The 27,942-nt window shown below is 40.0% G+C and overlaps 1 protein-coding gene across 2 annotated transcripts in view; it reads left to right on the top strand.

The window, feature by feature from the left end:
• Nucleotides 1–27,942, top strand: part of SORCS3 (sortilin related VPS10 domain containing receptor 3) — a 592,738-nt gene that overhangs the window by 545,159 nt on the left and 19,637 nt on the right. For both annotated transcript variants that reach the window (XM_078434806.2, XM_078434805.2), the window contains 4 exons: nucleotides 9,110–9,223; nucleotides 12,405–12,576; nucleotides 14,900–15,086; nucleotides 20,724–20,857. In XM_078434806.2, coding sequence (XP_078290932.2) covers nucleotides 9,110–9,223; nucleotides 12,405–12,576; nucleotides 14,900–15,086; nucleotides 20,724–20,857 — 607 coding nt within the window. The remainder of the gene's footprint in view (nucleotides 1–9,109; nucleotides 9,224–12,404; nucleotides 12,577–14,899; nucleotides 15,087–20,723; nucleotides 20,858–27,942) is intronic.

Below are 27,942 nucleotides of genomic sequence, written 5' to 3'. Positions count from 1 at the left end.
CTTTTCAGAAATGCTTTCTGAGGCCACCTGATCTCTCCTACACCGTGACACTCTGACACCCTAGTTCATTGTCTTAGTATTAGTCACCACGTGGAGTGATCATGTTTTCTGATTGCTTTATTATTGTCTGTCTTTCCCCAGTAGACTGCTATGAGGGCAGGAATTTTAGACTTTCTTCAGTGCCTATCCCATAGTAAGAATTAAGCGGTTGCACCATATTCCCTGAACATTGTCCCTTTTAGGAGAGTCAAAAAAGTATTTCAATTCTGGGGATGGGGGATCCTGCTAGTGATCCCACACTGATCCCTATTAGATGAATTCCTCCTTCTCAGGACAGTCAAAAGGTGAAGTTCAATTTAGATATTTTCATAACCCATTCCAGGTTAAAAGACAAAGCTAAGGGCTCAGGCATCACCCTCTAAACTTGGCAGGACAGCAGCAGAGTTGCATTTGGGCTTTTCTGGTGTCGAATAACAGAAGTAAATCCATATGGATGCAGAACAGCTGCCCCTCCCCAGCAACCTCATTCAGCCTCATTTCTTCCTCTTCCTGAAGCTTGCTTTGTGCTGGAACCCATGTTTTGTTCCCCCCTTTCTGCTAGCACTATCACTGGTAACTGCAAACCAGCTAGATGGCTATGACTGCTCCCTAGCTACTCTGCATCCCTGAACACATGCCTTGGAAAGCTTGACCTCAGTGAGAATCATTAAAATGGGATATGCTGAATGGAATTTAATTTGAATGTCAGGGTCCTACCTGTGGCACTTCTGACCCTTTGGAAACAGAGGATATTTTCACACTTGGGAAGAATAATTTTCAATTATTAACCACAACCCAGAAAAATTGTCATAGACCCCTCAGGATTATGCTGCGTGACATATTGATGTCAGCTTGAATATTCTGAATATGAATTTCAGTCTTCCTTGGGTCCCTCTGAAGACTGACTCCATGGAGGCACACTGCCCTTGCATGTCATACTATTCTCTCCTGTGTCTCTCTGAGCTGTAATAGACCCTTGTCTGCTATTGGGAAACCTCACAATGGAGAAAGAAGAAGAATTATAGCATAAATATTTTTCTTTCAGTAATTCCACTAACATTTACTAGTCTGGAAATAAAAAATCTCAGCTCTGATATTCACAGATTTTGACCTTGGGAAATTTTCTTAATCTCTATGATTTAACCTTCTCGGCAGTAAAATACAGATAATATAACATGTATCTCATTGGTTGCTAGAGAGGAATAAATGAATTAATCTACATCATTAATGTAGGTAAGGCATTCATCCTAGTGGTGTAGGCATCCATATGGTAGCTATTGCTGCTGCTGTTGTTAATCTTGTACCCCACAGTTAAGTAGTCCCCATGGTATTTTTAGCAAGTAAACCAGAGCTTATACATCCAAATGAGCCCTGTCTACAAAGTCATACCTTTGGGTGTTTTTCGTTCATTTATTGTAGGTGGTACTGCTTAAAATATTTCTGAGCTTTTCTTTGGGAACTGCTATCAGAATCCATCTGTAAGTGAAGCAGTGCAAAAAAAAAAAAAAAGAAATTAAAAAAGAAAAAAGCCTTTGCAAGGTGTCCTTTGGTTCTTGCACTTGAATTTACAGAGGTACCACCCGGACCCAATGCTCTGTAACATCAGCATTGTTACTATGACTTTTTAATGAGATGAAAACAAGCATGTGGAACGTAAGCTACTTGACTAAGGTCACATAACAGAGAAATTTGGAGCTCAAATACAAGTCTAGTTAAATCCTATGTTCTTCTCTGTATCATGCTATTTCTCAAGAAATCAAACAAGTCTTATTAGATTCACTTTATGTTTCAAAAGAAACAGGTCCCCAAGTTTAGTTATTCTAAAATTAAAACATCCTCAAATAACGTGGGTGAACTGCTGTTGATATTTTTTTATTTAGAATGTTCCGTTAACTCTAACAAAATTCCAGATGATGTAGTTTTGACCATTGGTACTCGAATTGTAATAGGTGTATGGTGTTCAAGAGGACCTTATAGAATTTTGGGGAATATGGTATTTGAAGCATTATGTGATTATATTTTAGACCCAATTGTATCTCAAATTAGAAATAATACAGAAGACAGTATGGATGTTCCTCAAATAATTAAAAATAGAGTTACCAAATGATTGAGTGATTGAGTAATTTCACTACTGGGTAATTTACCTGAAGAAAACAGAAACACTAATTTGAAAATACGTATGCACTCCTATATTTATTGCAGCATTATTTTATTTTATTTTATTTTATTTTATTTTTATAATTTTTGTAATGTTTATTTTTGAGAGGGAGGGAGGAAGGGGAGCAGGACAGAGAAAGGGGGACAGAGGACACATAGCAGACTCTATGCTAATAGCAGATAGCCCGATGCAGGGCTCGAACTTGCAAACTGTGATATCGTGACCTGAGCCAAAGTCGGGCTCTTAACTGACGGAGCCACCCAGGTGCCCCAATTGCAGCATTTTAAATAGCCAAGATATGGAAGCAACGCAAATGTGTCCATTGATAGTTGAATGAATAAAGATGTGGTGTGTGTGTGTGTGTGTGTGTGTGTGTGTGTGTGTGCGTGTGCATGCACACGCACACAGTGGAATATTACTCAGCCATAAAAAAGGATGAAATCTTGCCTTTTACAACACCATGGATGACCTAGAGGGTGTAATGCTAATTTAAATAAGTGAGTCAGAGAAAGACAAATACCATATGATTTCACTAATTTGTAGAATTTAAAAAAGAAAGAAACAAAAACACAAAAAATAACAGATTCTTAAATATGGAGAAAATAAGAGGGAAGCTGGGTGGTGAGGGGGATGAGTAAACTAGATAAAGGGAATTAAGAGCACTTGTATCTTGATAAATGCTGAGAAATGTGTGGAATTGTTGAATCATTTTATTGTACACCTAAAATTTATATAACAAAAAAAGCTGATTATACTTTAATAATAATTTAAAAACGAACCACTTGAGTCAGAGATAGGATAAGCAAACAAACACCCAGGACTTGAGGCTGGGTTAGTGGTCAGAATCTGAGAACAAAAGCAAAAAAAAAAAATCGTGTGGCCTAAAAATATTTTTGCACTACTTTTGAGTAGAGAAGAAAGTTTTATTTCTGAAATTTCTGTTGTTTTTCTACAATATTTTATATAAACAACTACTGAGTATTTAAAATTGTTTTGTTTTAAGTGATCTTCAGTAAGCATAGGTATTGATTTAAAAATATATTTTTTTCCATCAAATACAGTTGTTTGTCTTCAGTGCTGGAAATCAGTGCATGGCAGGAGTTTCATAGCCCTATCTCCTCAATGGTCCTTCCTACCAGGAAGCGTTATTAGCTAAAGAATCTGAAAAGCCCAGCTCAGTTAGTATAAGTAATTATTATGTGCATTCTACCTAGTTGTTTGCCTAAGCCAAATCAGGTCATGTTCATCTGATTGGTTCAAGCAACTTTTAAGTGTCAGAGACAGCAGGGAGAGGGTATAACCTAGTTTTAATCAGATTAGTGTGTGTGTGGGGGGGGGGGGGTTGTTTATGGGCTGGGGAGGATGCATTAAACGTCTTGATTTTGGTGGAAAAGTTTAGGAGTATAGCCTAGATCCACAAAGGGAGAGTATTTTCAACCTATATCTTTTCTTTGTTTGAAGAGGGAAGCTTTTACAGATTCTCAGAAGCATTTATTTGTAGAATAATATTCACCCTTTCCTCAGGAGTACATGTCAGTATTAAGCATGAATTTTGCATAAATATTGATGTTTCTACTTAGTTAGCCTCATGCTTATTCTAGAGAGCCACTTCCATTGTGGCACTGGTGAAGGGCCAGACATGAATCATCCCTGTGAATTAAGTTTGTCAAGGGCTAGTGAGTAGTCAGAAAAGGGAGTATAAGGGCCTTCTTTGAAGTCAAATGAGGCTTCTAGGAAGGAGTGGCCCTCTGAGAGATGCAATTACCTTTGTTCAAGGAGAACCAGGTTGAACCAGGAATTATGTTTAGTCATTCTCTTTTCTTATTCACCCAACCACTTACTCAGCAATAACTTTTGCTGAGCACCTACTACTCACTAAGTCCTTTAGATGGATTATCTTACTTTTCTCAGCTAGCTTCTGGAAGGAGAGTCTGTTACTGTAGGCCTTTGATAGATGAAGAAATGGATACACAGAGAGGTTAAGTAACTCATTCAAAATGATAATATTCTGACCTGAGAGTTCTAAGTCTGGGTGTGTTTTAGTGCTTCCTTCCATGTGCAGTATGGTTCCACATCTATAGAGGGAGTTTATCAAGTGGTAACATAGAGGGGAAGAGAGGTGGGGATGCCGCAGTGCATAAGTGCAGGGGTGTCTGAAATCAACCATTAGTATTCTGCATTTAGAGTACAATCAAGTATATTTTTCTATAGACTAGCATTGTGGAAAAAGCAAAGGTGTAAACCAGAGTTTTGAACTGAAAGAAGGCATAATTGCAAATAATAAGGAACATAACTAGGGGCTGAATTTTACAATCCAGACCTATATTATCCAATATAGCAGTCACTAGTCACATGTGGTTATTTGCATTAAAATGAAATTAAATTACACATTCAGTTCTTCAATTGTACTAGCCATATTCTGGGTGTTCGTAGTCACATGTGGCTAGTGGCTACCATATTGGATAGCATAGTTGTAAAACAGGAAGGTCTTTCAGACAGCCCTGGTCCTTCCTACCTGCAAGTGCCAGAAATGATCAGAGCAAGGAGTGTTGAGGACTGGAGTAATGACAGAAGGCTTACTGTGGAAGGTTGTGATGGAGCTGTGTAGACTTGGTGCCAAGCACAAGGGAAAAGGGCAGCACTTCAGAGAATGCAGTTGTGTGAAAAGGTTGTTAGAGGGCATGAGGCTTGATAAAGAGAAATACTTGAGGGATGCTTGTTGGGTTTTTCATACAATTTCTGAAAGAGTTTGGATGTAATCGCCTTTCTTTTTGCCTGTATTTAGGCTTCTGCCTTAGCAAAATGTTAATGATGTTAATTATTATCCCATCGTTTTTGTTGCAGTTGCTTCTGTTTGTTGAGTGTTCACTCTGCATCTGCCAAAACCTTCTATCTGCCCATTTCAAACCAGCATGTGATCCTGTCTCATTAAGTGGGACAGAGACATCCGGGGAGTACTATTCCTGGAATCTCAACCGCCAAATGGGAGAATGGAGGGCCTGGGGGTCACTGAGGCAGTGATAGGGCTCTGCATGGTCTGAGAGTAGAAAAGCCCCAGCAACTGGGCCAATAGAAAGCATGACTTCTGGGCTGGCTCCCAGAGTCTCAGAATGTCATTCCTGGGGACCAGGGGGCTCTCTCTTATGATGATTAAATGGGTGCTTCATTTACTAAATCTGACGCATGGATCAGGAGTCCCAAGTATCACTTCCATCTGCCATTTCCAGCTGTGTACAGTCTTGAACAAGTCACTTCTCTTTTGTTTCTCCCTTCCAACCTACCAGTTGAGAGGATTAGACCCAAGGAATACAAGTGTCACTGACACGCAGAAGCTTTGTGATTTCTGAAGCTTGTCTCTTCCCTCTTTAGATGGTCTAAGGCTTCTCCCTGAATGGGATTTGGAGGACATACATCTCCTGGAAATGGAGAAGTTTCCTCCTAAACTTTTAGAAGTTCTAAACCCTTTTATAGTTAAGAAAGATGCAGAGGTGACTTATTTCTGGAAGGAAACTGCTGGTGTGTTTGCAGAAGCTGTGGCAGCATACTTCCCTGAGGCAAATCAGACTTTCTGGTACATTCTCTCCAAATGTCACAATTCAACAGAAAAACACCTCTTCCCCAGAAAGTTGGAGCAGCAGCTGGAACTGCTTGTTTTTTTTTTGTTTTTTGTTTTTTGTTTTTTGTTTTTAAAATCATGCAAACTCCAGAGCTGGGGGGTAGGTTGGGCAGAATGAGATTTTAATATACATTTAACAGAAGTTAATGAAGAAGTCCACAGCTTGGAGGCAGCCAGTGATGTTTCCATTAATGTTATTAAATATTAATGAGGTGCCTTTTCTCTTTGGGGCAAAACAGCATCCCTGACGCACCTTTTTTAATTACTGCATTGCTAACAGGTAGCAGAGCTGAACAGAACTGCTAAAGATGGTTAAAGATTTAGGAAAGAACATTAAGACATTCCTTTCCTTCCCAAAGCTATTAAGGAGAGCACCCTTCCTTCAGAGATTATTAATATTTCTTAGGGTTAGCAGGACATTCAGTAGATTTAGTTCATCCAGCAGTTGGAGAATTGTCTAGAAGCATTGCAGACCCACCACAGCCCAAATGTTTCTACTGATAAGCAATGCTTAGAAATCAGATATTCTGGTGGTGCCTGGGTGGCTCAGTTGGTTAAGTGTCCAAGTTCAGCTCAGGTCATGATCTCATGGTTTGTGGGTTCCAGCCCCATGTCAGGCTCTGTGCTGACAGCTCAGAGCCTGGAGCCTGCTTTGGATTCTGTGTCTCCTTCTCTCTCTGCCCTGGCCCCACTCATGCCCTCTGTCTCTCTGTCTCTCTGTCTCTTTGTCTCTCTCTCTCTCAAAAATGAATAAACATTAAAATTTTTTTTTAAATAAATCAGATAGTGCTGTGCTGGTAAATATTTAACTACTAGCTCTCTTGGAACAAATAAATAAGCCCTCATTTGTAGCATTTGCTGATTGCTTTAAATATCCCCAAATGTGGCCAATTTCAAGCTACCAGCATGACGCCAGTGAATATAGAATTGAGAAGAGATGTACAGAAGCACATTATGTAGTATTTTTGTCCTACAGGTACATAGATGCAAATGACCTCAGGAGCATAGATAAAATAATAATACCTAACATTTTATATATAACAATATATTATTATTAGTAGTAGTAGTAGTAGTATTATAACAAATGCAGCAAAATATAAGGGGTCTCTGTGCTTTATGTATTTATTTTTAAAATATATTTATTTAATTGAAATTTGATATAACTTATTTTTTTGATATTGGCTGTGTTTAACAACTATTAATTAGCTGGCAAAATTCCTGAAATTTTAAGTCTGTTCCCACTGGTGGTTACCAACTGTCACAATACTGAGTCCGCATTGAACGTGCGGGCTGGGAGATCTCTGATCATTGATCAGGAGGCATGGCAAAAGATTTGTTTGATGGACACGTCCCTTGCTCCTTATTTTCTTCCATTTTCATTTAAACATGGCCATATCAAAGCTGGTCTTGAGTCCCACCTTTCTGGCTTAGGCATCTGTCTAGCACTTGGGATGTTTTCTGTGGTCCACACTGGAAGGTGAACTATGGGTTCACATCTCCCTGCAGAGATAGACCCAATGTAATGGAATAATAAGTGTGATTACTTTTAAAACATAATTGGAGTATTCATTCACCCAGTAAATATTCAACACCGACAATGTCCTAAGTACTGCTCTGAACTATTATATTGCCAAACAAAACCAACAGAGATCTCTGTATCTTCAATGTTTCCAACATGCTGTGGTCACAAAGATTCTGTCTGGGGAATCAGCGAAGGCCTCCTCTGATTAGATACTGAAGACGAATACTAAGCAAACTACCAAACACAGACAACGTTGAGTGCTTCAAGCCCAGGGAATAACATATGCAGAGACAAAGGGTTGAAAATTTGGCCTGGACTGTTCAGGTATGAGTTTGGTGTAGAGGAATATGGTGAGGAAGTAAGGTGATATGGAACTGAGAGAACAATTTCTATAATCTCCTCCATCAGTCGGTGCTTCCTAACTGTACTGCTTCATACTGTATTTTCATGTTCTGCCTCATGCTATATTATTCTGTTCTTTGGTTGGATTTGAGGCATGTTAGGTCTCTTTCTACAAAGACTAAAAGTCCTTGTAGGCAAGGATTGTAATACTTCTTCCTGAGGACAGTGCACATATTGAGTCATAAATAAATCTAGAGTTAAACTTGTATTCCTACCTCCCTTTCATTCCTACCCTAGTCACAGACTGTTTCCCTCTATTTTCATTGGACTTTAATTAAATCTTGGCTCAAAGAACATGGGAACAGAAAAAGAAAGGAGGGGTAGGTCTGGAGAGAGTGACTTTCCTTGCTGTTTTATGTTTTATTAACACTCAGTGGATCAATATTCAAATGTCCAGATTGTTCTGCCCAGTCTGTGGGTTTCAGGAAACCCTTGGGTGCTTAACTTAGAAGCATGAATTCTCCTGCCAAGTGAAGACACCCTCAGTGACCTCTGGTTGGTTTCAAGAGCAATAATACTTATTTTATTGCTCTTTTTCTACCCTGACATTTATGCACCTGGGAGCCTTATGAAACTCCAAGAAGTAAGGAAACACCAGTCACATTTCAGACGGGGGCCCTCCTCTCTACACACTGGTCTTTTACTTCATTTTGGAATGGGAGGAATGCAGGAAGGAATCATACCTGATTTTCTTTCTTTATTTTATTACAGCTAGGCTTTTATGAAAATGTGGAAAAGAACCTCAGTTTGTTGTTTTTTGTAGGGTAACAGGAGACCTGTGTTATATGTATGTATTGGGGACAAATTGAATGACTGTTTGTATATATGTGAATGCAAATATATATATATATATATATATATATATATATATATATATATATATATATATATTCATTCCTTGGGAAGGAATTTGTAGGAAAAATTAAAATAAAATCTATGAAATTAATTTTGGAATAACACCTATGGAATTTTATCCAGAAATGAATCTTGACCTTTAAAATCATCCTCTTGCTTATCACCTACTTATGTCAGTAATTCCACTGTGATCCAGAATATGCTTTTCAGCTCATAGCATCCCTGACACCCAACCCCAGCCAGTGTACCTGCTACATGATGTATATCCATACCTCTTTTTAACCTGGAGTATTTGTTTGATAATGCATTATTTCTTCCATACACTGGATTTCCAATGATTCGAGTTTATTTCTAACTCTAAAACTTCATATGTATATTTGCTGTCACTGGGAATATTTGAAAGAATGCAATGCAGCTTTTTGCAAGACCGTAGAGATGTATTTGTGTTTGTGTGTGTCTGTGGGTGTTTTGGCATTTGTGCATCTGTACTAGTGTGCAATATTCATTTTCTGGACAGTGACTACGGCTATGAGAGACACGGAGAGAGCCAGTGTGTCCCAGCTTTCTGGTACAACCCAGCATCCCCATCAAAGGACTGCAGCCTTGGTCAAAGCTACCTTAACAGCACTGGGTAAGTAAAACACCTGAAGGAACTCTATTCACTAGTCTCCTGTTTCCCTAGATTGGGATCAAAGGTAGCATTTCTTCTGAAGCATGAGAGAGTATGGATAGTTTGTTTATAGGTGCCTTCTGAGGAAAGCTGAGGCTTTCTTTAGCTTAGAGTAGCTTTAGGGGGAACATCAGAAATCTACCAGATTTCAATACTTTTTTCCATTTGCCTCTGACAGACCATAGCTATTGTTTCAGTCGGGTCTTCTTTGCTGGAAAGAGATGCCACCTTATTTTTTGAGCCCCTGAGGAAATAAATGAACACAAGTGGTATGCAGATATTACAGTGCTCTCTAGTGATAGATGAACAGAAGCTCTCCTAGACTGTGATGCTGGCAACTTAAAATGAAAATTTACAGGTCCCATTCTAGAACCTCCTGGAATAAGAAGGTCAAGGCATACTTTGTTTAATTGTCACACTATGTATGTGTTTCTCTCTTTGCTCACTTATAGTTACTCAGATTTGTGGGGAAAAAAATATTTCCTTGAAGACTTATCTTCCCGTCTTTTGCTACCTCCATGGTGCAGAACGGATTTGGCAAGTGGATTGGGGGTCTAAGATAGCACTTTTCAAATTTTAATGTGTTGTAGATCACCTGGTGATCTTGTTAAAATGCAGCTTGTGATTTGGTAGATGTAGGGTGGGGCTGAGATTCTTCATTTCTAAGAAGTTCCCGGGCATCATTGGCATTACTGGTCCTAGGACTTTGAGTAGCGGAGGACTAAGGTGTTCTGGACTCCAGTCTCAACTCTTCCAATGGGTCCTCTACCGTCTCACACAAGTTACTCACCACCTCAGTACTTTTACCTTCTCTGATTGTAAAATACTGAAAAGGTACAATCTACCTAAGTGACGGGAGAAAATGATGGAAGAGATGTGTTGAGTGGTCTGAGCTACTGAAAGCAAGAACTTTTAGTTAAATACTTGGTTCTTAGGGAGCTGTTGCTGGGTCCTGAGCTGGGGCTTAAGCACTTTTGATGTGATTTTATTGTGGGTGTCTAGTTCAGGGATTTAAGCCATTCAAAATACAGATCCAGAAGCATGAACTTTCAGAGATATGGTAGAAGAGAACACAGTGCTATCAAGTTTGAGGAAGAAGAATATGATAGGCACAAGTCATCAGCTAGGCCACCAAATCCCAAGCCAGAGCATACCTTGGACGGAACTGGAAGAGAATTACATCACAACACCACATATGATCATGTGACACGTATATGTACACCCAATTTAAAGCAAGTTAGGTATACCAAAATCCCAAATAGCCAATCAAATAAATTAGGAAGCTGAAAAGGAAAGATAATTCAATTTTTTTCCAAAAGATTTACTACAACTGTGTACACATACCTCTGTGTTGCTTAAATGTTGGCTTATATTATAGGTGGTCAACCAGCTGGCCAGTTGAGGTTGAAGAGAAAGAGTAGATGATATCAAGTTTGCATTAGGATATGGTACCCACCAAAATATCTGCCATAAGTAAAAATTAAATATCTTGTAAATGATTAAAAGTCAGCAAGAAAGTATAAATTGATTATAAAAGTTTGATGATGTAGACTGGTGCTGACCAAAAGAATTATAATATGAACCAAAAGAATTATAATATAATATAATATGAGAATTATAATATATAATTTAAAATTTCCTAGTAGCTACATTAAAAATAATTTTAAATGAAAACTTAATTTTAATAAGATAATTTACTTAACCTAATATATCCAAAATAGTATCATTTTAACATGCAAGACTAACCACATTTTAAGTGCACAGTAGGCACAGGTAGAAAGTGATTAGCATATTGGACAGCACATCTGAAGACCCATTATGAGCTCAGTTGGCAATTAAAAAAATATTATGTATCTACAAAGGGGTATATTGTAATTCTATCTGAGGCAGTAACTACACACAGCATTTGCTTAACATCCTCCTGAGATCTTTGGGTGGAGATAGGGCTGGTAGTTCAGCAGTGTTTGGGGGGTGACGGATGGAGAGAGGACCGGGGGGAAATATCAGGTATAGTGGAGGATCAATATTATTCATAAAGAATTGTCTCTCATCTGCTTTCAATTGAAAGGCAATCAGAAGAAGGCAGCATGGATGGTTTGGTTAATTACTCCTGACATAAGGGTGAAAGAAGACATGATATAATGATGGTGGTGGTGACACATTTATATTTTGTGGTTTTACCAGAATGTTGATTATATGCAGTCTTACAGATAGTGGAAATAATATTTTCCGTTCAGGTCAGGACTGTGGACAAGCTCTTGGCTTCATATGCTGGGATCACTCATGAAGTGAGATGACATGGCATCACTATGTGCAAAGATGCTCTTGTCCTGAAAGGCCACACTGCTTTGTGAGGAGTTTTCCCCATGCCCACTTCTTCTCTGAGCTGATTTTTCCTCAGCAGGATTTAACAGGCATTTCAAATTTGTGCTTTGGAATTGGCATTTGTGTTGAGTGGGAAGTGAAATATTAGTAAGGAGAGAAAATGTGCTGTGCAAGAGCCCCGTGGCTTCAGAGCAAGGGCTATTAGGTATTAAAGGATGGAATGATGTCCTGCAGGTCGAGGGAAGACAGGAAGAGGCTTCCTGATGAATCAGAGTTGGAAGTCTGATCTTCTAGGTGATGGGCATTGAAGAAGGCATCTTTTGGGATGAGCACTGGGTGTTGTATGGAAACCAATTTGACAATAAATTTCATATATTAAAAAAAAAAGAAGTCTGATCTTCTAGATGGTTTTCGGTACAGAGAAAACTGGAGATGGCCTTAGATAACTCCAAACAAGTCCCTTCCTCCCTCACAGAAAGGAGCACTTGCTTTTCTTACTTCCCTCGTCCAGTGGGTCAGCCTCCTTCCCTCTTGCATGTGAGTCACGCATTGATTTTTCTTGGCTAGTTTAGACACTGATCTGATCTGTGGCTCACCAGGTAGGATCAATAATAATGTTTAAAGAGCTGCTCTTCCTCAGATGGAGGGATAGCAGTTCCTCAGCATTTGTTTGGCTTCTTAAAGGGCTGTCTTCTTTGAGACTCAGTGTTTAGGAGCAGCTGTGCAAAACGTCTCTCACTCTAGCTTTCTGGTATCCTTTTCTAACATGCACACACACACTCACCCCACACTGCCAACAGCTGTCAATACTCTTTAGGTACCGGAGAATTGTATCTAACAACTGCACGGACGGGCTGAGGGAGAAGTACACGGCCAAGGCCCAGATGTGTCCCGGAAAAGCCCCTCGAGGCCTGCATGTGGTGACAACCGACGGGCGCCTAGTAGCAGAGCAGGGGCATAATGCGACCTTCATCATTCTCATGGAGGAGGTAGGTGTTGTCCTGGGTCTCTGAGGTCATAACTCACTGCTCCCAGGGAGGGAAAAAAGAAAGATGATGTACCCCCCCAGGTGCCTGTACCAGAGTCAATGGTCAGAAGACAGAAGGGATAAAAGAAGGCTTGGACATTTAGGGACCCTCTTCCCTCCATCACTTGGCACAGACCTGGGCTGCAGGAGACCCACTTGGCTCAGGGCAGATGCAGATCTGGATATGTTCTTTGAGATTCCCCTTTAGGGCCTGCTTTGTTGAAGGAATATTTATCACCATAAGACCATATGCTCTAAACTTTGCCAGAAGAAGGGAATTCGTATTTTTTCTGTTGCTCCCAGGAGCCTCTTTTGCTTTTTTCCTCATACTTAACCCCCCTGATTAAAAAAAGCCCACAAGGCTTTCAAAGAGTCTTGAGAGTGAGGGTGAGTGTGGGGGAAGATTATTGCAATCTTTTAAACATATATGTATAAAGAAGGTCACATTAGTTGCTCTTCCATCAACTGGCTGCTCCATTATTTCACTTTTTAGTGTCTTCTGCAATTAAGGCAGTAAAATCAGCCTGCATCCATTCATTCCAGGGTGGAAACAGCTCTGTCTTATGCTTCTTGCTCCCTACATGAACTACTTTATCCCTTTCCCAAACCAGAGAGCTTTTCAGGCACTCCTTGCTGAGGGGGTGGGGCAAAAAAGCTTGCCTGATTTACAAAGACCTCTAAATGTGTGTGCAAATTGCTTTGAGCTCTTCAGATCTTGGAAAGAGACCACAGCAGGCCAGGAGGGGTTTTTTTTTTGTTTTTTTTTGTTTTTTTTTTGTTTTTTTCCCCCAAATGTGAATACTTTAGAAACCTTTAAAGTCTGGGCCATACTGAACAGGATGGTGAAGGTTCCTTATCCTGGGTTGACAGATTCTTCAGCCTTCGCCCACAGGGCACTTGAATTAAAGGACTTTAAGATTTAGAGGAGGTCACTATCATATTTCCACTAGGGAGTTTCCAGGACCAGCAATATAAAAACCTTCTCCTGAATGGATGTGAAGAGCCATGATCTTATCCATTTGAATTGCCTCTAGTTCATTTCCACTTCAATTTATATTCATAAACCCAAGGGTAGTTAACATTGTGCAGGGGGCAAGGGAGCACCTGTCAATATTTCATTCACATCTGGGTTGCCATGGGGGAAGAGATGGAACATGAAACTGTGATCAATGCACCTTCACTGGACAGAAGGATTGGCTCATAATTCCAAAATGATGTATATCCTTTTTTTTAAAATTTCATCAACTATGTTTGTAAACAGAGAGATCCAATTCTTCTTTTTCATCGAGGATCCTTGTTTTGTGGTCAGGTTCAATTGCATTTATCCAAAACGCTGACCCAATATAGTGGGAGGAAGAACAAGGGAGGGTAAGCTTCAGTATCCGCTCTTAAGAAGCTGAGCATCGGCTTGGGGCGTTCAGATGACCTCACCAGAACTGATGGCATTATGCCTCTAGGTGTCTCCCAGGGGGCTCTTGGCCTTCCAAGAGGCAGAGGGATCTGTGAGCTGGGATGATTGGAAAAGGCTTCAGGGAAGAGGGGCTTAGGCAGGTTTAGGGAAACCCAAGGTCAGCAGAGCATGGATGTAATTTTAACTGGTATGTAGTATCCATGTGTAGCCTGGGAATAATCATCCTACCTCACAGAGTTATTTTGAAGGTGTGGTATAGAGTATGTGTTAGGTGATAAACATAATGCTTGGAACATAATAATAAATATTAAAACATAGGAATAATTATATACAGTTCTAGCATTGTAGTTGAGAGCATTAGTGTTGAAACCAGACTGGCTTGGTTCAAAATTGGTCTCTTCCATTACTAGCTGTGAGTCTTTGGTCTACTTATTTATTTTTGTCCCCATTTATAAAATGGGGAAAGTAATACTTTCTGCATTAGAAAGTTGTGAGGAGATCAATTGCTTGGAACTGAAAAGAAACTTTGTAAGTTAGCTGTTACTACTATTGCTGTTATTCTTATGACACAGGAGAGGAATATTAAAGCATGTGTGTGCCTAGAACTCCCTAGAGGCTTTACCTTGTCCCCTTGGGCCCATGTCAGAGGCTGCCCTGAGCTTGGGCTTACGGGGACAACAGATCCATAGGACCTCCCCATGATGCCCAGTGGATATCATATAAGAGTCTGATGGTTGTGTGCAGGGTGCTTCAGCCCTGAGAGAGTCTCTAGGTCCTCAAGAGGGTGATGCAGAAGGCACAGGACCAAGCATCCAATAGGACTCAGACTGGACATGTGAGTGAGCCCAGGCCCACTGCTATTCCCCCCGTGCAGGGTGATCTCCAAAGGACAAACATCCAGCTTGACTTTGGGGATGGGATTGCAGTGTCCTATGCTAACTTCAGCCCCATCGAGGATGGCATCAAGCACGTGTACAAGAGTGCGGGCATCTTCCAGGTGACGGCCTATGCAGAGAACAACCTGGGCTCAGACACAGCTGTTCTCTTCCTGCACGTGGTTTGTAAGTAGCATGAGCCTTCTCCTTTCTTATGTTCCTCCCAATTGACAACTGGTGTCAAGACTTCTGGGATGCAGAGCTGAGACTAGCTTTGGTATGACTGCCACCCTTTTGTAATGGCCCAAGTGGAGAGACTGAGATGTGTGCTCATCTGTGTTTCAGTTTTCTGACACCGAAGTAGATTAAATATCTTGAAAGTTTGGGGGATAGCATTACCAACTGGCCCCTCCTTTTCAGTCCCACTACATCCTGATGGACGTATGCACATGCAGACACACATTCAGGTGAAAGTCATTTCACTTTGCTTTGGAGAGTCCTAAGAATATAGGAAGAGGAAGCTCACCTGGTTCACGGCCACATGGTGACTTCCAAGCTACTATGAGTGAAGGCAGCCCGAATCAAAGTAAATTTCTAATCTCTGTTGGAAGAACCAAAGAAGGGTTAAAGAAACATGTACGGATTTTTGAAAATGTAGAACTGAGCACACAAAAGAACCTAATTCTTATGTCCAAGGTTACTGTAAGTTCACTCCTATTGTAAACAATTCTAAGGACTCTCCAAAATGTTTTTGTTGACCTGGAACGTTTTGCATTACTATTGACTGTCGCTTGGCCCAAATCAAAACAACAGCTGAAATTCCAAAGTACTTTGTGTGTAATGGATACGTTTTGTGTATTTGCTATCCTGGGACTTAATTCATGTAAAATGAAACTTAAATATTATGATTTTAGCATGTTGGGTCAAGACATGTTATGGGGCTGGTATTGATTTCCTATGCCTTTCTCAGTGATACTCATGGGCCTAAGGAATTCTGTGGTTCTAATTTATATACCCCATGATGTTTGGGGAGTAATATGCTATATATGGTAAAAATTATATGTCCCCAAAGAGTCTAGGTGAATGCAAGAAGTATCTCCACCTCAGTGATGATGTAAACTCCACTTTATAAGCTGCCTACATTTAAAAGGTTTCTGGAAAACAGTAAACTATCTAGTCATCTAGCATTTTAATCATAGTGGTAGCACAAGGGCCACCAGTGATAGGGGAAGAGCACTGGGGGACACCTGGATGATAGATCAGTTACATCGTTAAAGATGCCAGGATACTTGGCCACAAGATAAATTATTTCTTCTCTGGATCTTCTGAACTCCAATTTCAAAATGGCTTAATTCTAACTGGTACTTTGCCTCACATGGCTCTTGTAACAAATAGGAAATGTAAATAAAACACCCGATTATTTACTAATTTATTCAACAAATGTTTGTTGGATCTGAATATATGTAAGGCATTCAGCAAGGCACCGCGGAAGTAACAATACAGATATGGCCTGAGTCTTGAAGACTTTACATTCTGGTGGGTGAGGGCAGGTGCTGCTAGAAATGGGCCATCAATAGCCCTAGTGGTAATAACCATACTATACCAATTATACTCATTCTGTGCCAGAAGCACCAGATCCAAAACCCAGGTAGGTGGCATGCAGGGTGTTCATGAGTCAGGGTTTAGAACAAAGGGACCTCTGTTTGAAATCTGATTATATCCCTTTGTTAAACATCTAATACTGATCAACTTTCTTACTCTACAAACTTCTGATTGCTCATCTTTAATAGTTAGGTTATAGGGAAGCTATGAGAATCAAATTGGATTATGAATATGGTTCACGGGTCCCCAGGACCACCCCCTTGGGTTTGTTGATTCACTAAAAGGACTCACAGGACTCAACATATTGTCATACTCAAGACTGTGATTTATTACGGTGAAAGGTGACAAAATAAGATGAGCAAAGGAAAAGGGCCAGAGGGCAAAATCTGGAGGAAGCCAGTCATGATCTCCAAAGAGTCAGCCCCTATCATGGTGTCACCCAACATGGGTAATTCCTCCAGCAAGGAGTTCTAGAAGCACATGAGAAGGGCTCTTTACCAGAGAAGCTGCTTAGAAATACATTACCCATGATTTTTTGGGAAGGACTGGTCAGGTAAGCATCTCCTGCCTAGTGTATGCCAGAATTCCAGACACCCTAAGGAAAATACATTCTCAGAATAAACCATATTGTTGGCATAAACTATCTAGACATAGTGAACCACTCTTAGCAGTTAACTGTTGAGTGGAAATACTCTCAAAGCCAAGTTTCCAGATGTTATCAAGAGCCAATCTTGCACACAAGTCTTTCCAAGGATGGCAATTTCAGGTCTATGTTAACATTTTTCTGCACAGTATGCAAAATGCCACTTAACCACCCAGCTTGGCACATGATGAATGTTACCTGTTATAGTAATTACTAAGTACTACCTACTAACTTTCTGCCTGACACTTCTGCTGCATTTAAAAATGAAGACAAAGAGGGAAAATTTACTTTCCTCTCTCCCACCCATATTCCTAATTCTAACAATAGCGGACCTTACCCGAAGGGTGCAAAGACCAGTGTATCTTAGTGGCAAAAATCACAACAGCAAGGAACTGATTTATACTGTGGGTTATGTGCATGAAGGAGGAAATGTTCCTTGAAACTTTTATCATGCTCGTAATTCCCTCCAAATCAATCATGGCTGCATTTACCAGACAGTTATTATAGTGGAAACTGCTCTTGGCCTCACCTTGGGCCATTAGCTAACAAAAGTAGTTGTTAGCCACCCATAATAACCAATCTCTCACAAATTATTAGATTTTTATCAAAAAGAGCACTGTTTGACAGTGAGGATTTTATGAGTTGGCTGTGCTCCCTCCTGAATCCTTCCTCTCTCTTCTCTCTGGTCACTGGTATATCCCTAGGTTGAAGCCCAGAGCATCTGGTTCAGGTTCTTTGCCCTACAAAGCTATTACATGTTGGGGTGCCTGGGTGGCTCAGTCGGTTAAACATCCGACTTCGGCTCAGGTCATGATCTCACGGTTTGCGAGTTTGAGCCCCGCATCAGGCTCTGTGCTGACAGCTGACAGCTTGGAGCCCGGAGCCTGCTTTGGATTCTGTGTCTCCCTCTCTCTCTCAGCCTCTCCCCCCCCCCCTCTAAAAAATAAATAAACATTAAAAAAAAAACTATTATGTGTTGTTGTTCCTTGAGATTCTGTTTACCCAAACATGCTTGTCTTGAATTTGGAAAAAATGTGATTATGTTTGATGGTGTGCCAATTCATGGAAACTGTATCCCTTTGTTTGCAATGAGTTTAGGGAGAAGAATATCTCCTTTTATCTTTTTGGGCATCAAAGTACCTGACAGTGTGTAGCTGGGCCAAGGCCCTTGAGTAACAGAAAGCTGAGAAGAAGTGCCAGGGCCACAAGCCATTAGCAGTATCATCACTTAACTGTGGAAAGGCCTGGGATTCTGATGAGCTGGCCAGGGGAATAAGCTTCCTGCATTATGAGGGAGGGATATAACAGGAGAATTGACTTTAAGGGTAAATGGTCCCTTTCCCAGCAGGGGAGGAATGAGCTCTGTATCTGGGCACAGAGAAAGACTCTGGGGTGTTATTGTAAACACAGAGTTCTCATCTCCCTCCTAGGACATGGCTGGCTGGGGGCTCCTTCCCACTGTCTCATTCTCCTCCCCATGAATCAGTAAAACACAAACAACAAAGAAAGGTAAATCATATAAGGTCCTAAAAATGACTAATTAAGTCACAAAAGTAGCCAGTGCTTTCTCATAACTTGTGGGTATTTGTATTTTCACCAACAATTAAACCATACAAAAATAATTGAGCAGAATTTCTTATTGAAAATAGTTAAACCTTCGGGGGTGCCCGGTTCAGTCAGTTAAGCATCCAGCTTCAGCTCAGGTCATGATCTTGTGGTTTGTGAGTTCGAGCCCCATGTCAGACTCTGTGCTGACAGCTCAGAGCATGGAGCCTTCTTTGGATTCTCTGTCTCCCTCTTTCTCTGCTCGTGCTTTCTCTCTCTCTCTCTCTCAAAAATAAATAAACATTTAAAAAAAAATTTAAGGAAAATAGTTAAACCTTTAGCCAAATGTGTATCTGAAGTGACAAGGTTGAAATTATTTGCTAGAAGTGACTATTTGCTGGAAGAAACCTTGAGGGTTGTATGTCTGTGGTCAGGTCAGAGAGCTGTAATCAATGAGTGGTTTCAAGCTGTAGATACGCAGGTCCTCGAACACATGTTGACTGTTTAGGAAAGTACAGCATGGACAGTGGCAGGCAGGCCTGACTGCTCTCCTCCTTTCAGCATTTGTCTTTACCCAAACACCTTCTCCCTCAGCATAAATCTACCTACAATACCGGCGATGCCCAGTGAGACTCAGAAGAACTTCTGCTGTCTTAGAGGGACTTCTATGCAATGGTACACAGAGACAGCGATAGTGGCGGTAGAAATAGTCCCCACCCAGAATTAATGGGATGGTACTTTTAACATCCAGATATCACATTCACATGTTCTTATTCCTCTAAGGAAGATGCGGGACGGCGTAATGGTAAGGGACTGTGTAAGGTCAAGGCTCTGTAAGAAAGAGGAGATCATACAGCTACATTTAAACCAGACCAGAAATGAGAAGAAGCCATCTGTTTTCTTCCCTTTAAACCGAGCTGCCTCCAAAAGAACCCAAGATGTAAATAGTGAAGGTTGAGTGGCCTGAAAAATGTCCCACCTATGAGAAGAACTCAAGGCCCCCAACTAAAAAGATGTGGGGACTGCAGTCTTGACTTTTAGTTATTCTTGACACTATCACGATGGAAACCAGGAATAGTTGTGCTAGCATAGTGTGAATTGATAATGGAATACTTTAATTGGGTTTGGTTAAGGAGCAAGGATATAAAGAAGGCAAAGGAGGTAAAGGGAAGGAAGGAAAAGAAAGAAAAAGGAAAGGAAAAGAGGAAGGAGTGGAAGTGGGGGGGAGAGGAAAACCCCACAGAGTTAAAAAAGATAACACATCCACCCCACAGTGCAACACTGACCTGTTAATGTTTTCCAGCAGCTTTTCCTCTTCTCATTTTATTTTGGAAATGAATTAAATTAAAATCCTCATTTATTGTGAGTGGGATGCGTTCATATATTTTCTCTGGCTTGCTGCTTATATCAGTTTTCTGCAGGAAAAAAAAGAGAAATTTGCTCACCTTTTTGCAAGCAGCTTTTTTATTATTTGGGAATCTGGAATTTGTTTCTCCTTTGATTTAGGGAGATACACATTTTCCTTTTTGTAAAACGGCCTTGCCAGCGTCTGAATGACGCCCACTGAGTATTGCAGATGATGGGCATAATGGCGGATTGTTGAAGAGGATGGAACCAATTAACAATCAAGGATAATGGAAGAGCCCTCCATATGATGCGCTGACCCCACATGACAATACAGGCTAATTGTCAGAAATGAAAGAGACTGCTGTTTATCTTCCTATTTATTGGCTAAGTGTCTAATAAACTGGCTTTGTCCTTGGATTGGAGGTTCCTAAGTATTCATGGTTAGGCACATCAGATGTAAATGTATTTCGGATGTCATTCAAAAAGTCTGAAGTCTGATTTATGTTCCCTTTTATACAAGGTGCTTTATTTCAAGCACACACCCACATCTCAACATTTGTGAGTTTGTGATCCTTGTTTTACTATGGTTTATGGTAATAGGGGTTAAGATTAAGAATCTGGGAGTGCGATGAAGTTCGTTTATTCCCAGGATATAAACACTCATATTGTTTTCCTTGTTCCCACAGGTCCCGTGGAGCATGTTCATCTCCGAGTTCCATTTGTTGCTATAAGAAATAAGGAGGTCAACATCAGTGCGGTTGTGTGGCCCAGTCAACTGGGGACCCTCACCTATTTCTGGTGGTTTGGCAATAGCACAAAGGTTCGGCCCTTTCTGATCCATGTCTGAGTAGATCTGTGCTGAATTCTTCTATCTTCCAGCATCCATGTTGACGTTGGGGACATCAGAGATGTGGGCAATAGGGAGTACTTCCTGAATCTATGAATCCACATAATTGAATATCACATACGTCTCTATACCAGATTCATTATTATAGTAGGGAAAGTTCAAACAATCCTGAGGAAGAAAGAGTACTCTGAGAAGCTATACAAACCTACTTCCATAATCAGTATTTCTAAAACTTCATTTGCTCTATTTTTTTTTAATCCTGGGCTCTCCACTCACTAGCTATGTAAAGGAAGCCACTTAGCATCTCTGAGATCCTGTGATTCCATCTGGAAATGTGAATTATATCTCTAAATACAGAGATGTGAAAATCAAATCAAATAATGCATGTAAAGAACCCTTCTCCAAGACCTACTAGATGTTCTATGAAGCCCAGGGTTTTCTTTAGGTTCTTTTTTAGACTGATGCTGCCACGCCTCTAAGAAGGGGACTACGAGGGCTAAACTCTGAACTTGGCACAGCCTCCCTACTCCCCGCAACTGGTGACAGTGATACTTGTGTCAACAGTGACTACACTTGGATAATAGGAGCTGGGAGCAGTTAGGCTGAGGGTCTCTAAATGTAAGGGCTTCATGTTTTTCTCCATTCCTGATTTTGTCTACATTTTGCTTGGTCATTCTTGATGTGATTGGCATTAACCATCTTAGACCTTTCATTTTTAAAAAGTAAGAAAGATATCGTATCACACTTGGAAATGCTGGATATCTCAAGAAAGGGGAAGCAAATATTCAGTTCTATGTAGTAATTCCTTTAAAAAAGAAATGAACAATGATGGCTTTGTTTGTTTCGAGATGACCAAAAAGAACTTCAGTCCCTGCATGGTAAGAGTGGGAGATGATTCACCCTGCCCTTTTTTAGGGAGGCCGCATGACATTGTGATGAAAACATGGACCTTGGAGTCACAGTGCCAGTGCCAGCTGTGTGAGCTTGATGAGGTCACTTGACCTAAAATTTAATTCAGTCAGCGCAAATTGGAGAGAATAATGCCTATATCATCTTAATTGTTGTCAAAATTAAATAAGATGCTATGTATCTCCCTAGTACATGCTAGGTACTCACTAAATGGATGCTTTTTATAAAAACTTGGAGTTAGGATGGGTTGATAAAAGACAGACTTATGGACCCAAGGGACCCTTTTCTGTTTGCATTGTTCATGCTGTATACTTTCAAGTCAGTTTCTTAATATAGGTTGTGATGCTTTTGCATTTCTGTAAAGATTATTCACCAGGACAAGAGATACAGAAGTTAGTTATTAAGATCCCCATTTGGTACATTAGAGAAGTGAAGTTCCCTGCGTGAGATGAGCATCCCAAGGTCAAACATCTGGTTAATTGTGGAGCCAGGTCTCCTAACTCCCATCTACCATGCACCACCCCAGTCTCAGGATGCATTGGCTGCATCACTCTGTTTGTCTTCTAGAGGTTACAGACCCTAAAATCTTTCTTCAATCACCAGCAGGCATATATAGTGAAAGAGGAAAGAGAGAATCATTTGGGAGGAGAAAATTAGAAACAGAGGATTTTAAGTGCCTTTATCTGCTGAGAACTTTTGGCTGTCAGGCCAGGGAATTCTTTGCTGTTAGTGTTCATTTACCAGGTGATCTTTACTGAGGCTGCTGTGCTCAAGGAGAGAAGTTCTTCGCAGTTGTCAACACAGTGATTTACTCAGCAGCCCACAAGGAGCTGGAGACACAGTGTTTCTCTACAGCACCATTTTTCCCCTTTGAATATGTTTTTTTTTCCTTTGAGTATTCTAAGACCTGAAATCTAAGGCTTTTACTAGTTACTTAATCTAGTCTAGTTAATCTAGACTAGTAGTTAATCTAATCTACTTAATGCAGTTACTTAATCTAGTTTCTTAAATTTTGGTAAATAAACACAGAAGTGGGCAAAGTGACTGGGGAGTCAGGTTTCTGTTTCTCTAATGATTATCTTTGTTTGCTTAAACAAATCGCCCGATCTAAATATCAGTGCTTTTTCTCTCTGTAGAGCAAGGATACTAATATCTAACCCACAGACATCACTGAGTTATTATTTGAAATATACATCTAGCTAATCTATATTATGACATATTAGGAGAAGGGAAATTTTAAATTACAGAATGGCATTACAGTTTTGTTTTGGTTTGGGTTGGTGGTAACCTGAGGTCTTCTTTGGTTAGGAATTTCCACCTATAAGCTTGAGCATGAAGTGCTTCACAAATGCCCAGAATTGAGCAGTTTTAAAATAATAAATCTGGGTTGCAGTCCAGAATCAGATTCTTCTTGGCTGTATGTGTATAGTCAATCATGCAATTTCTCTGAACCTCAGTTTTGGTCTTTGTAACATCAGAGTAATAATAGTAGTAACTATTAGTAACTAATAGTGAACAAGTAGTAACCAGTAATAATTAATATTAGTAACTTAGATGTACTTAGAATATATCTAATAGCCCTTGAAAATATCAGTCAGGGTGGTGCTTGTCATTTGCATCGACGGCATCTACATTTCAATGGTGTATCTGATTTGGTTTCCTAGATTTCTCTCCCCCACCTAAGAATGGTTATTTGGTCCAGGTGAAAGAGATATATTTTCAGTTTTGTTTTGTTTTGTTTTGTTTTTGCTAGCACCATACCAGAAGCATATCAAGGGGGCCTCATCGCCCAATTGATCCAGTGAGCATTATATTTGACTGGCAAGTTAATGAGTGTCTTTGAATGTTTTGGTGAGGGCTCTGACTTGGTGCTATTTGGTTCCCATTAACTAGCAAACTGATCTGTAAAAAGAGATAATACTAATTTTTTTTAATGTTTATTTTTGAGAGAGAGAGAGAGAGAGAGCACGAGCAGGGGAGGGGCAGAGAAAGAGGGAGACACGGAATCCAAAGCATGCTCCAGGCTCTGAGCTGTCAGCACAGAGCCTGATGCGGGATTCAAACTCATGAACCATGAGATCATGGCCTGAGCTGAAGTCGGACACTTAACTGACTGAGCCACCCAGGCACCCCAGGAGCTAATACTAATTTCAGGCATTTATTTCTACTACAGCTTTGTAGGAGGCTGTTGATACATATCATTTTATTTAATCATTAGAACATTACTGATGGAGAAAATTATCCCATTTTTCAGAGAAAACACTTAGGCTAATAACCTTGTAAAGTAATGTTTTATGGGTGTGTGTGTGTGTGTGAGAGAGAGAGAGAGAGAGAGAGAGAGAGTTGTGACTGAGTGAATTACGCAAGTATACCCAGATGGTCGAATTAAATCAAGAATCAGTTCACCCCTGCCTTTATACCTAGCCCTTCACTCGGTGGTGTCAGGAATAGAGGAACACATACAACATTGTCCCTACCTTCAAGGAGATCAAAGTTCAAATGAGAAGGCATGATGAACACAGATGCAATGATTGGCGAGCCCATGTGATGTACAAGTAAATAGAAGAGAATAAACATTCCTCAAATCCAACAATAGTCTCATATACCTACAAACCTATCACAGGAGATGTGAAATTGCATCAGTAGCTCCATAGATCTTATTCAAGAGCCCATATTTTGTGCTAGATATTTTGAGGAATACAAATCTGTGTAAATTCCATTTGTTATCTTTAAGAAGCGATCTTTTGGAGAATATGAAGGCATAGGTACTATAAGGGAAGGTGGTAGGGATGTAATATTATTGGCCCAGTCAAGCAGCCTAGGTGGTGATGGATGTACACCTTGTTGGTCATGGAGTGAGTCACGTATGAAGTTGGTCTTAACCTGGCATTGAAGAAACAGAATTGAGGCAGAGAAAGGGAAAGAGATTTGTATGGAAAAGTAAGGAATGGTTGTATTCTGTGTAGACTGATTCAGACAAAAGAGAGACAAGACACTGAAAGGTAGGGAAGATAGGTGACAGGTGGCTTTCAATGGTACAAATGGATGTTTTTTTGTTTTTTGTTTTTTGTCATAGAAATTCAGATTTATGATAGGATGACAGAAGATAGAATCAGATTCATGGACAGTGATACTTTTGATGAGCTTTTGATGTGTTTGTGTGTGTGTTGTGTGTTTGAGTGAATTTTTTCCCCTATGAATTTTCACATTAATTCCTTAGTCCTAACACCTGTATAGATGCTATTTTGCTGGTCTTTGTGTATATTTTAGGGGTTTTTTTTTTACATAGGTCTAATCATAGTATATCCTCAATTATGTATTCTACCTTTTCAACTTCATATGATGAACACATTTTACATTTAACTATATAATCTGCTGAAGGTTTTAAGTAAGGCAGGCATAGTCATTGCATAGTCTTTCCAATTTGGGAATGGTAGCTTTTATAAAAGTATATATTTAAATTGTAGAGGTTTTATTATGTTCAATATTAACTTGACTTACAGCGTCTGGGAAACTGGTATAGGCTGCATCCAAAGGTTTCCCTGAAGCTCCTTGTTCCATTAGTCAAGTGGAAATGTCATAACTAAATAGTCACTCAGAGTTTTGTCAATATCTTTCTGGGCTCAGTGGATAATATGTGACCTGTCACACATGAGGGATTCTCTGTGGGCAGGGATGTATCCCACAACCCAGGCAGGAATGAGGTATTATTCCAAAGGGTCTCACTGTGGGCTGCCACTGCAGCTTGGACAAGGCACAGAGATAGAGAAGTCAATCGGCTGCCTGTTAGATTTGTAGGGCTCTGAAAGGCCAATTTGCTGGGATTAACAGAGGTCTGGCTTAATAAATGTGTCTGCTTGCCTAATAGATTTAGTAAATGAACCTTAAAATACTTGATTTAATTTAGCATTGCGCACTAGATATCGGTAGCCAACGAAGAATTCAGGAATCCTGTTGAGTGTTCCAGGTTTGCAAGGAAGGTGAAATCAGCCATGATGCCATATCAATTGATGAAAAACAAAAGCAATTTTGAAAAAAAAATTAGCTCCTGCCTCTTCCCTAGTATGGAAGCTTGTGGTCTACCATCTGGGGACCAAGTGTTCCCATTCAGCACTATTTGCTGTGACTCAGAGCCCTGACTGGCTGGTAGGATAGCACACTCTCTCCCACCACAGATGGCATTCCCTTTGTCCTGCAGCCCTGCACCCTTGTTTGGCCCCTGGATCTCCTAGGGAAACAGCCAGATGGAGAGAAGATCAAATATTCAGGGACGAGAGGAATTTCACCACTCTCGAAAGAGGTGCCTTTGCCTGACAGATTGCAGCTACCCAAGTCTAAGGTTACAGGAGTGTGTAGAGAAAGGAAGGGGGCACAAATAGACCACTGACAGCTAAGGAAGATGATAAGGAAGTAGTGAACGTTTCATGAAGAGAACACTGTTAACGTAGAAAAATGCCTGGTGATGAGAGGTGGGAAGATGATAGCTGAGGGTAGAGAACCAAGATGGAGGACAATAGAATATAGCCACGATCAGAGAGTCATTCATGGAATCAGGAAAAGTAAAATCATATTGATTGTTCCTTTCATGTTTTCTCTCCCAACATCTTATTATGGAAAACTTCAAATATACACTAAAGTTGAAATAATTTTACAGTGAATATCCGTATACCCACCGGCTGTAGCTACCATTAACATTTACTATGCTTGTTTTATCACCTGTCTGTCTCTCTTTCTGTTCTGTCCATCCATCAATCGATCTTAATTTTTGACTTATTTCACATTTAGACACCAATATACTTTGTCCTCGATGCTTAAGCTTGCAAGTCATTAACTAGAGTGCAGTATTTGCTTCCCCATGACAGTGTAAAATGTATCAATAATGAAATGCACAAATCTGAAGTGTGCACTTTCTAGGTTTTGAGAAACACATTCACATGTAACCCAGACTCCTGTCGAAATACATAGTATTACCATCACTCCAAAAAGTTCTCTCATTCCCTTTCTTAGTCAATACTCACCCCCAATCCCCAAAACCAACTGCTGCTTTGTTTTCCATCATAGATTAGATTTGCCTGTTCTAGAACTTCATCCATATGAATTCTTTTATGTAAGGTTTCTTTCTTATAGGTTTGGGATTTATCCAGGCTGTTGTATATATCAGTATTTTTTTCCATTATGTTCATTGTGTGAATACACTATGGTTTTTTTATTATTTTCCTATTGGGGAATTCCTGGGATGTTTCCATCTTGGGGCTATTATGAATAAGCTTCCATGAACATTTTTGTTTATTTGTGGACATACGTTTTATTTTCTCTTGACTAAATTCTCAGGACTGAAATTGCTAAGTCATAAAACAGAAAATGGTACAATTACTTTGGAAAAATTGTTGCAGTTTCTTATAAAACTAAACTTTTTCCTAAGTTGTTGTGTCATTTCACAGCCCACCAAAAAATGTATGAGAGTTCCAGTGGCTCTGCATCCTTATTAATGTTTTATATTATCATTTTTAAAGAAAATTTAGCCATTCGGTTGGGTATGTCCAAAAAATATGACTAGGTAATGAAGCAGTTGAAAGTCTTCTAACAGATAAGATGGAATGGGTTGACCAGTAGGGACTAGAAAGTTTGCCAAAAGCCATTCATCAATCCTCTGTATTCTGATTGTTGAATAAGTTCTCACAGCTCTTCTGACCCAAAGCTTTCATTTAACAGATAAAGTACGAAGGCCCATAATGGGGACAAACTTTGCCCAAGGTAATTTATTACAACATTAATTTCATAAAGCCAGAGTTTCAAATCTTTGTTCTTCTTACACTAGAGATGGCAGTTCTGTGGTGTACATATTGTTATTCCATGGTCATGGCCAACACTGGTGTACTGAACCCAACTTGACTTCAGCTTCCTTCTCAACACAGGACACTAAACACCAACCATCTGCCCATGGGAGTTGACATACATCACAGAACCTACTTGCAACTGATTCACTGTTTTATTCAGAAGGCTGTACCTTTGTGTATATTGTTGCTGAGTCTTAATACTTGAACTCTGGGATCTGTCCTTAGTTAAAGGAAAGAGTGTATCTATTTCTACACTCACTTCTTTCATGTAGCAAACAAAAAAGAAAGTGTGTCACAAGCTTAGGACAATAT

This window comes from Panthera onca, chromosome D2 (genome assembly GCF_046562875.1).
Source record: "Panthera onca isolate mPanOnc1 chromosome D2, mPanOnc1 haplotype 2, whole genome shotgun sequence".
NCBI lineage: Eukaryota > Metazoa > Chordata > Mammalia > Carnivora > Felidae > Panthera > Panthera onca.
The sequence above is the reverse complement of the archived record's forward strand: the minus strand, read 5'-3'. Positions and strand labels throughout refer to the sequence as shown.